This window comes from Microtus ochrogaster, chromosome 5, assembly GCF_000317375.1.
Source record: "Microtus ochrogaster isolate Prairie Vole_2 chromosome 5, MicOch1.0, whole genome shotgun sequence".
Taxonomy (NCBI): Eukaryota; Metazoa; Chordata; class Mammalia; order Rodentia; family Cricetidae; genus Microtus; species Microtus ochrogaster.
In genome coordinates, this window is record NC_022012.1 from 81,612,596 (window position 1) to 81,623,824 (window position 11,229).

An 11,229-nucleotide genomic window follows, 5' to 3' on the forward strand; every position below is an offset into this window, starting at 1 on the left:
AGACAGGGTTTCTCTGTGGCTTTGGAGCCTGTCCTGGAACTCACTCTGTAGACCAGGCTGGTCTCGAACTCACAGAGATCTGCCTGCCTCTGCCTTCCGAGTGCTGGGATTAAAGGCGTGTGCCACCATCGCCTGGCCTGGTCAGGGTGTTTGACCACAGTAGTAGAAATGAAATTGGAACCCCTGGCTCCCCCTCAGCCTGTGGGGTGGCCACAGCCACTCTCCTTGACCTCGAAGCTTTTCTGCTTGATTTGTGACTTAGTGTTCTAGGCCCTTGGTGGCCCGGGATATGTGATATAGGAGGGAAATGGGAGTTCAATGAGGTTAGATCTCGGGTTAGAGGCTCTCCTTGCCTCATAGCAACCCAGTCACTTATAGTTAGGAAATCAAGGCTCACAGAGCCCTGGTAATTTGTCCGTAGTTACTGAACACAACAGGCTCATGAGTGGAAACCATATCTCACTATAAAGCTTTTCTCAGGGAAGAGGGGATTCTGAGTGTGTGCCTATTGTTGTGTGGGCTTCAAGGGTTTTCTCTTCTTGACATTGGTACCCTTGCTCTGGTAAATTTGACATCAGAATTTACCCAGAATCTGATCTTTGTATAAAATCTGATTTACTTGTGGCCATGCTCCTCCCTAGCCCATGTATTTACTTTTCCTGATAAAACCATTTTCTCTGCTTGGATTGCCTCAGTCCTTGGTGGGTAACTACAGATGGTTGCTTCTGGTTTTGTTCTCAATGCAGCTACCCGCAGCTGTTTGCAGCTGGGATGCTGTCTGGTGTGTTCACCACAGGAATCATGACCCCTGGAGAACGGATCAAATGCTTATTGCAGGTAAGGGTGTGGTTTGCAAGGAGGACCCAAACACATAGTTAGCATGTGTGTTAGTGCTTTTGTGGTTTTCTTTTTTGGATTTTTCTAGACAGGGTTTCTCCATAGCTTTTTGGTTCCTGTCCTGGAACTAGCTCTTGTAGACCAGGCTGGTCTCGAACTCACAGAGATCCGCCTGCCTCTGCCTCCCGAGTGCTGGGATTAAAGGCATGCGCCACCACAGCCCGGCATTGCTCAGAAGTTTAAGGCAAGAGGCTTGCCACAAGTTCATTGTTGTCCTGGCCTATATAGAGAGCTATGGGCCAGCCTGGGCTATATAAGGATACCCTATATCAAAGTACCAAAAACCAAAATGAAAAAAAAAAACAACAACAACTAAGGATTTAACTACTGTACAAACTAGCAACTGTATAGTCTTGGTCATTTAGCTCAGAAAAATAAACACTTAAATCTCTGTATACAGGCCAGGCTGTGGTGGCGCACGCCTTTAATCCCAGCACTTGGGAGGCAGAGGCAGGCGGATCTCTGTGAGTTCGAGACCAGCCTGGTCTACAAGAGCTAGTTCCAGGACAGGCTCCAAAACCACAGAGAAACCCTGTCTCAAAAAAAAAAATCTCTGTATACAAATGTTTTTATTTATAATAAGTCTGAACTAGAAAAAACACAGACATCCTCAAATTGGCTGTATAGCTGAGGGTGGCCTTAAACATCTCATCATACTGCTTGTACTTCCAAAGTGCATGAGATCTGAAATTCAGATGTTCTTCATATTAAAAAATTATATAATGAGCCGTGCATGGTGCACATGCTTTTAATCCTGGCCCTGGGAAGAAGAGACAGGTGGATCTCTGTAAGTTTGATGCTAGCCTGGTCTATATAGAGTTCTAGGACAGTCAGAGCTACTTAGAGACCCTGTCTCAAAACAAAAAATCTACAGAAACAATATTATAGAATAGCATTTACTGGGCTTTTGGGCGTGGAGACATACAGCATCTCAGACAGGAGCTGCCTCCCTTCTCTCTCCAATGAGAGACGATATGGCTCAGTGGTAGAGATCTGCTGAGCACGTGCAGTGTCCAAGGTTCAGTCCTCCCAAAATGCCATGTGCTGAGATACGAGCTGCCTTCCAGTTTCTAAAGTGCTGTTGACCAGGGCTGGCAGGGCTGAACAGGTGCATCTTGTAACGTTTTATTCACTTACTATATTATCTTGGTTATGTTTGTTTTTTCAGGTTTTATTAATTTTTGTTTGTTTGTTTTGAAACAGAGTCTACTGTAGTCCAAGCTATCCTCATATTTACCTTATAGAGAATAGTAGCTTTGAACTCATGGTCCTCCTGCCCCTTCCTCTCCATGGCTGGAATTTCAGGCATGCACCATCATGCTTGGTTTAAAAAGAAAAGAATAGTTATTTCTAAAGAAAATTTAAAAATTAATTCATTGGGGCTGGAGAGATGGCTCAGTGGTTAAGAGTATTGCCTCATCTTCCAAAGGTCCTGAGTTCAATTCCCAGCAACCACATGGTGGCTCACAACCATCTGTAGTGAGGTCTGGTGCCCTCTTCTGGCCTGCAGGCATACACGCAGACAGAATATTATATACATAATCAATCAATCAATAATTTTAAAAAATTAATTCATTGTTATTGGGATGGAGTACATATGACACAGTGCATATGTGGTCGGCAGAGACAACTTGGTTGAGGTGGTTCTCACTTCATGTGGGTCCTGGGGATCAGGCCTATGTCACAAGCTTGTACCTTACCCACCGAGCCAGCTCTCTGGCCATTTTCTTACTTTTCCTGAGACAATGCCCCTTTCCCCTTGGGTGCTGTGGAGCGAGGTAGCCACTGATTCCTTTGTTTCAGTTTTGTTTTTCAATTTGAAGTTTTGTTTGGTTCCTCTTTGTATATTCTAATTTCTCTACTCAAACTACCATTTCTTTGCTGTGGCTACTTTCATGTTTCAAACATATTCATGATTTTTTATGAAAGGATTGTTATTATGGCTGCTTTAAAAACCTTCGTCAGGCAGCTCTAGCACCCGGATCTTGTTGGCATTATTGTCTTTCTTTGAGTGGGTACATGAGCATGTGGAGGCCTGGGCTCAGCCCTGGTGTTGGCCCTAGGGTTCCACCCACCTTGTCTTTGGAGACAGGGTCTCTCACTAGCCTGAGGCTGAACCGTTAAGCCAGGCTGGCTAGCAGGGAGCCCCGACCCTGCTGGGTCTATCAATTCAATGGTGCTATTTTGACTTGATGACCTTCTGTCCCTCCCAGATTCAGGCCTCTTCAGGGGAAACCAAATACACTGGTACCTTGGACTGTGCAAAGAAGCTCTATCAGGAGTTTGGGATCCGTGGCTTCTACAAAGGGACTGTGCTCACTCTCATGCGAGGTAAACTGAAGCACTGCACTCTAGGTCACCTGGGAAGGTCAGCTGATGAGAGTCTGTCATGAGAAGCTAACTGGACTGTAGACCAGTGCTGACACATGTCCTTACATGCCAGTAGCATGTCTCCTGCTTATAGGCAGTCTCATCCAGTGTGGACACAGAGAAGGATGGAGAGGTTTATCCTTCCTGAATGTCTTCAGGGATGGAGTCATGATGTGGGAAGGCAGTGGCTACTCGTTAGAAATCATGGCTGAAGGAATGAGAGGGGAGGAAGGAAAGACTTAGGAATAGTGAGCATCTCTTCAGGGTTTGTGCATGCTGGGCAGTGCTCTACCATTGAGCCACATTCCCAGACCTCCTCTTGGTTTTGACAGGCAGGATTCCAGAGGCGAGACGGTCTTATCCTGAGATGGTAGCTTGAAGGAAGTTCAATTAACTGGGATTGTAACTGCTTAGAGATGGTGCATCGTGGTGACCACCTACAGGGACTTGGAAGAGGAATTACATCGTTTGTTTACTCTCATGCTAGTACATGGCTCTCAGCAGCATCTGACAGCTACAGGGTGACTGTTAAAGATAGGATGTAACTGGCATGCTGGAGCAGTACCCACCACGGGGGGAGACTAGTGGAGCTCAGAGTTCCAGGGTAGCCAGGGTTACACAGAGAAACAAAACAAACAAACAAAAGATGTAGGGCCTGGAGAAATTGCTGAGTGGTTAAGAGCACTGGCAACGTTTCTAGAGTACTCAGATTCAGTTCCCAGCACCCACATCACAGCTCACCACAGTCTGTCACTCCACTTCTAGAGAACCTGATGTCTTCTTCTGGCCTTTATGGGCATCGCACACATATGGTGCACAGACAAGCACGCAAAATTCTCATACATGTAAAATAAAGAATATTTTTGGTTGTGAGTCTAGTCTTTAATGGCTGAGCCATCTCTCTAGCCCATAAAATAAAAAATAAAGCTCAAAAATTTAAAAATAAAAAGGCTGAGCCTGGCAGTGGCAGAACACACTTTCAGTCATGCACTTGGGAGGCAGAGGCAGGCAGATTGCTAACTTCAAGGCCAGCCTGGTCTACAAAGAGTTCCAGGACAGCCAGGGCTACACAGAGAAACTCTGTTTCAAAAACAAACAAAAAAAAGGACATAGCTGCTTAAGAATTTCTTGGGCTCTTCCCAGAGAAGAGCACAGTCCTGAAGATGAATGCATATAAGTAAAATTATACAGACCAAACAGGTTGGATTTATGTATTTATGCTACATATGTGTGTATATATGTAGTATCTATAGTATATATTTAATATGAATATATGTAGTATAAATATATTTAATGTGTGTATATGTACATGTGTGTGTACATGTATATATACATACATACATATATATGAAAACAAAGAAAAATGTTATGATTTTGAAAGAGAGCAAGGGGGTGGTGCATGGTGGGGTTGGAAGGAGGAAAGAGAAAGGAAAATGATGTAATTATAACCTCAAAAAATAAACAAATTAGCCAGGTCATGGTGGTACACACCTTTAATCCCAGCACTTAGGAGGCAGGGGCCCGGGATCTCTGAGTATTTGAGGCCATCCTGGTCTACAGATTGAGTTCCAGGAAGCTATGATTACACAGAGAAACCCAATCTTAAAAAAAAAAAAAAAGAAAAAGAAAAGAAAAAGAAAAAAATTGTTTTAAAATAGAACTCAGGAATCTCTGAATACTCTAGTGCCAGTCTGTGGAGATTCTAATGTGTTGTTTTTTTTGTTTTTTTTTGGTTTTTTGAGACAGGGTTTCTTTGTGGTTTTGGAGCCTGTCCTGGAACTAGCTCTTGTAGACCAGGCTGGTCTCGAACTCACAGAGATCCGCCTGCCTCTGCCTCCCAAGTGCTGGGATTAAAGGCGTGCGCCACCACTGCCTGGCTCTAATGTGTTTTTAATTCACCTCCTTCTTGTTATTAACAGATGTTCCAGCCAGTGGGATGTACTTCATGACATATGAATGGCTTAAAAATCTCTTCACTCCAGAGGGAAAGAGGTGAAAAGAACATTAGAATGTAGAAGCCATTTTCCTACTTCTGGGTAGGTTGTCCCCTCCCATAGGTGGGTCTGACGCAGACGTGATACTTGTTCTTGGTTCCCTGTAGATGTCCTTTAGTAGCTGCTGGGTGCAGCTGACATATCTATTCTGTGCCTTGCTTGGTGAAGGGCATTTTAAATAATGCATGGAACCCCCTCCAACAGAGTAGCAGCTGCCAGGTTGTGGCCCTTGAGCCTCCTCCCCCCAGCTGAAGCCCTTTCAGTAACCTCTTTCCCAAGTGCGGTGCAGGGGCTGGTCTGAACACCATGCCACGGTTTTGTCTGACTGGGGTTGTGGGGTTCTACAGCGTTAGTGACCTCAGTGTGCCTCGGATCCTGGTGGCAGGAGGCTTTGCAGGGATCTTCAACTGGGCTGTGGCAATCCCTCCAGACGTGCTCAAGTCTCGGTTCCAGACCGGTGAGTGGTACGGATCTGGACGGGGTGGGCTCTAGCACTGACTGCTATGGGGTGCAGGGATTTTGTTTTTGTTTTTAAAGAAAGGGTCTCATGTAGCCCAAGCTGGCCTCTAACTTACTATGTAATATGTAACCAAGGCTGATCTTGAATTCTTGCTCCTTCGGCATACCTCCCAAGCGCTGGGATTATAAGCAGAGGTACCCCCTTCTTACCTGGTGAGTGCTCAGGTCTCTGTTCATGGCAGAATCCAACATCTGACAAACCTCCACATTTCTATGCTAGAAAGAAACCCTAGGGTTTCTTCCATGTCAATCTAAACACAAAACAGGAGTCTGCTCTCCCTTCCCGACATGACCTGAGCTGTTTAATTCCATTTTTAATTCCCTTGGCACCATTAATCCATACATTTGTGTCTTTGCCCCAGTATCAGCTGCTTTGTGAACTACTTCTAGATGACTGTCAATGTGTCCTTACCCTGGTGCTAGCTCTGACCCAACATTTGACTAGTAGATTGTCCTCATGTGTGTTGCTGTGGTCAAGTCACAAAGCTTCCTGGAATTTAAAAAAATTGGGTTCTGCCCTACAGCACCTCCTGGAAAATATCCTAATGGTTTCAGAGATGTGCTGAGAGAGCTGATCCGGGATGAAGGAGTCTCATCTTTGTACAAAGGGTTCAATGCAGTAATGATCCGAGCCTTCCCAGCCAATGCAGTGAGTATCTGACAAGGGCTAGGATTTTTCCTTCTGGACTCAGTGCAAGGAACTGGCTTTTGCTTGCTCTTGGGATTGCCAGAGCTTCCCCATCCACTGGCTTTTTTGTAGCTGCCAGCATTGCCACAGGTCAGAGATTTGAATTTCTTGATCTGGTTATCAAAAGCGGTGGTTGCAGGATATGTGTTTTCTCTATTTCTTCTCTTCCGTCTCTTCCCATCCTTCTCTTCTATTCCCCATTTCTAAAAACAAGGTCTCTATATGTAGCCCAGGCTGCCTCAAATTCTCAGGAAAAGTGCTAGGATTGTAAGAGTGTATCGTCATGCCTAGCCTTGGCCAGCACATCGTTTAAAATTTATTTTTATCTATTTATTTTTATTTTTTTAATATTTATTTATTTAATTTATTTATTTATTATGTATACAATATTCCATCTGTGTGTATGTCTGCAGGCCAAAAGAGGGCACCAGATCTCATTATAGATGGTTGTGAGCCACCATGTGGTTGCTGGGAATTGAACTCAGGACCTTTGGAAGAGCAGGCAATGCTCTTAACCACTGAGCCATCTCTCCAGCCCTATTTTTATTTTTTTGAAACAGAAATCCTCTGTGAAACAGTCCTGGCTATCCTGGAACTCATTCTGCAGACCAAGCTGGCCTCTTCTGCCCCCCAAGTGCTGGGATTAAAGGTGTACACCACCATTGCCTGGCCTATTTTTATTTTTATTTTTTGGTTTTTCGAGACAGGGTTTCTCTGTGGTTTTGGAGCCTGTCCTGGAACTAGCTCTTGTAGACCAGGCTGGTCTCGAACTCACAGAGATCCGCCTGCCTCTGCCTCCCAAGTGCTGGGATTAAAGGTGTGCGCCACCACCGCCCAGCTCCTATTTTTATTTTTTGTGCATTGGTGTTTTGCCTGCATGTATGTCTGTGCGAGAGTGTCAGCTCTTTTTTTTTTTTTTTTTTTTTTCAAGAAAGGGTTTCTCTGTAGCTCTGGAGCCTGTCCTGGAACTAGCTCTTGTAGACCAGGCTGGCCTTGAACTCCCAGAGATCTGCCTGCCTCTGCCTCCCGAGTGCTGGGATTAAAGGCATGCACCACCACCGCCCGGCTGAGTGTCAGCTCTTACAATTAGAGACAGTTATGAGCTACCATGTGGGTGCTGGGAATTGAATCCAGGTCCTCTAGAAGAGCAGTCAATGCTCTTAACTACTGAGCAATGTCTCCAGACCCAGCCATGCACATTTTACTCCTCTTGGGAGTAAGTGACTATGCTTCCTTTTCCCTCTCTGCTCTCTCCTCTCCCTATCTTTTCTTTCTTCTAGCTGGGTGCTACTGTGTAGTCCAAGTTGGTTTTAAAGTTTTAGTCTCTCTAACTTAGCCTCTGGAGCATTGGGTGCACAGGTGTTCTTTACCACGCTCAGCTTAGTTTGCTCTCTTAGTATGGGTAGGAATGGGGTTAGGTAGGGAAGAGGCTCTGGCATTGGTAGGGCTAACCAAGCATCGCACTGCGGGTGGAATCTACAGTCACTCCCTCTTTCTGTTTTTTCTTTCCCACCCAACCTCCTTTTAGGCCTGTTTCCTTGGCTTTGAAGTTGCCATGAAGATCCTTAACTGGATTGCCCCCAACTTGTGAGGCTGAGGACTGTTGAAGACTTCTGGATGCTGGACTGCTGTTGCTAAGAAGCAGTGGGCAGGACTAGGTAGTCCTGAAGGGTGAGGGGAGGGAAATGGTGGAGTCAGAGCTCCAGGCATGGCTATGATGGTGAAATTGTTGCCTTAACAACACCCTCTACCTTGTATAACTTGGTGTGCCATTTTGAAACTTGAATTTAGAAGATTTCCAGAGAATTGGAGATGGAATAAATAGTTTATAGACTTACTACCTTTGACCAAATTGCCACCTCCTGGTTGACTGATGGCTCTACTGCACTCAAAATACTCCTCGCTGAAGAGTTGATGGCTGACTCTCTGGAGGCCCCTTGCCTGTTTTCAACCAGCTAAATCAGGAGCTGGGATCTTCTGTCGCTAGCCAGGAAAACCCAGCAGATTTCTGTGGTGCCATCTACTTCTGGGCTGCACAGAGCGATGTAGGTGTGAAGCCCACATCTGTCTACCAAATGGACTAGGTAGATATACCTAAGAACAGACCACCTATTAACTATTGTTTGATATTTTTACACAAGAATATAATAAAAAAATAAACAAGAATTGTCTAAATTCCCAGGAGAAGGTGGAGAATTTTCCCTCCTACTCAGTGAAGACAGCCCCAGCCTCCTGGGTAAGTGAATGCCATAATATAGGAAGGCTCTTTTTGCACATTCTTTCCCCATGAGAGCACCCAATTTTAACAGGAAACAATAAATATTGTTTCTAATTTTTGCATTGTGTGATATTTTATCTTGTGATTCAGGGACAGTTCAGCAGGGTTGGGTATGCCTTCGGAGGCTGTCCGGAATCAGTGTCTGTTCCTGGGAGCCATAGGCCGGACCTCTAGCAGGCAAGAAGGAGGTTTTACTGGCTTGGACTTCTCTGGTTCCGTTGATATTGCAGGGAGGATGGGTTTGGCTGGGAGGCTTCATTGGATTGTTCATAATAAAGTCCTTGGTGTCAGTCTGGCAGGCAGGCAGGCAGGCAGGCCACCCCAAAACAATCTTGTAGTCCATCATTTCAAATTTATTTTCCTTTCGTCCTGAGCTACATGGCTCTCCATGTTTATAAAGGATAAGTCAGTTGTTCAAAAAAGATAAAAACAGTTCTGAATTTGGAGGTGTCTGTGGGTCTGGCATTTGCTGTGTATCTGATGTAGCCAGAGGGAGTTGGAACAGAGAGCCCTAAGCTTCTTGGTCCTTGTCTTAGTGGATGAGAGAGCTTACTAAAGGGAGTTTGGCTTTTCTGGCACTGTCCTGCCTGGCTGGAACAGTTAGTTCCACTGTCATTTCCTGCCTTGTCAAAGCCCTGAAGAGATCCTTGGGACTTTGGCTTTAGAACTGTCATTCTGAGTATGAGAATGACAGACACACCTCACTTGGGAGTTAGGGTATGTAAGTAAACTTGCAGGAAGCTGGAGAACAGAGAGTTCAAGGAAGGAAGCTGTATTTGGAGGAGAATATTTCTGAATGATCATGTGAAAATTATGGCCAAGTAGGGGGCCAGCAAGATGGCTCAGAGGGTAACTTAGTTGTTTGTTTGAGGCAGGGTCTTACTTATTCCAGCCTGGCTTTGGAGACTCTGTAGCTGAGTATGATGACCTTCAACTTCTGATGCTTCTCCCTTCCCTCACGAGTACTGAGATTACAAGAGTGTGTCACCATAATCAGTCTATGGGGTGCTGGCGACCAAACCCAGGGTGCTACGCATGCTAGGCAAGCTCTTTACCAACTTTGCTATATACTCAACCAAAAATAAAGTATTTCACGTTTTGAAAGATTTTTAATTATGTGTTTGCATGTGGGTATGTGAACTTGAGGAGGCAGAGGCAGCAGATTCCCTGGAGCTGGAGTTACAGCTGCCTGATGTGGGTGCTGGGAATCAAACTTTGGTTCTCCTGGAAAAGCAGCAGGTGCTCCTAACTGATAAGCCATCTCTTCAGCCCCACCCTCACCCGGTTTTTGGTTTCTTGTTTTTTTTTTGTTCTTTTCTGAGACAAAGTTTCTCTGTAGCTTTGGACCTTGTCCTGGAACTCACTCTGTAGACCAGGCTGGCCAGGACATAAAATGTTATGTCCAGGACAACACAGAGAAACCCTGTTTCAAATCAAACAAACAAAAAACAAAAGAAAGCAAAGTTACCACCAATGTATTACAGCAAGATCTGCATGCCTCTGCCTCCCTAGTGCTGGGATTGAAGGTGTGTGCCACCACTACCTAGCCTGTTTTTGATTTTGTTTGAAATAGGATTCCTGTCATGTAGCCCAGACTGGCATCAAACTCATTAGCTAAGGATAACCCTAAATTCCTGGACCTCTTAAATTCTGGGATTATTGGTATGTTTCTCATACTTGGCTAAACATAACATTTTGTCTGTGTGTGTTCACAAATGCATGTGTATGAATGAGCATTTTTATGTGTGTGGTATATGCACAAGTATATGTGAGTGTGTGTGTGTAGGTACAGGCACTTGTGTGCAAGCACTGAGGCCAAAGGAAGGCGGTGAGTGTTCTGCTTTGAGACAGTCTCCCTGAACTGGAGCTAGGCTGAGGGTCAGCCCTAGCAATCTTCCTCTCTCCACCCCCTCACATTGCTGAGGTTGCACACATACATGATGGTGCCCAGGTTTTTACATGGGTTCTGGAGATGTAAATTCAGATCCTCATGCTTGTACAGCTTGTGCTATTACCCTCTGAGACATCTCCCCAGTCCTAAATGAGTTACCCAAAAGAAAAAAGACAAAAACTGGGGGCCTTTTGTCTGGGAATATTAATTCAGTTTTAAACCCACCTTGCTCTTGCTGGAGGATCGTTAGTGTCTCATGACCAGAAGATGGCCTACTTTTTTGTGAGTTTTGTTTGTTTAGTTTTTGTTTTTTTTAAAATATTTATTTATTATGTATACAATATTCTGTCTGTGTGTATGACCGCAGGCCAAAAGAGGGCACCAGACCTCATTACAGATGGTTGTGAGCCACCATGCGGTTGCTGGGAATTGAACTCAGGACCTTTGGAAGAGCAGGCAATGCTCTTAACCTCTGAGCCATCTCTCCAGCTCCCTAGTTTTTGGTTTTTTGAGACAGGGTTTCTCTGTAGCTTTGGAGCCTGTCCTGGAACTAGCTCTTGTAGACCAGGCTGGTCTCGAACTCACAGAGATC

The 11,229-nt window shown here is 44.9% G+C and overlaps 1 protein-coding gene across 2 annotated transcripts in view; it reads left to right on the forward strand.

Moving 5' to 3' along the window:
• The window catches only part of Slc25a20 (solute carrier family 25 member 20), a 19,775-nt gene extending 10,970 nt beyond the window's left edge, over positions 1–8,805 (forward strand). The window contains exons 4-10 of one of the 2 annotated variants that reach the window (XR_003376959.1): positions 747–837; positions 3,111–3,228; positions 5,187–5,259; positions 5,609–5,718; positions 6,305–6,429; positions 7,997–8,552; positions 8,651–8,805. Coding sequence is in view for 1 of the 2 variants with exons in the window: in XM_005347935.2 (XP_005347992.1) it covers positions 747–837; positions 3,111–3,228; positions 5,187–5,259; positions 5,609–5,718; positions 6,305–6,429; positions 7,997–8,059 (580 nt within the window). In the remaining variant the exon portion in view is untranslated. Of the gene's footprint in view, positions 1–746; positions 838–3,110; positions 3,229–5,186; positions 5,260–5,608; positions 5,719–6,304; positions 6,430–7,996 lie in introns of both variants that reach the window. The other variant, XM_005347935.2, reaches the window with a different exon arrangement.
• Positions 8,806–11,229: the final 2,424 nt, after the last annotated feature.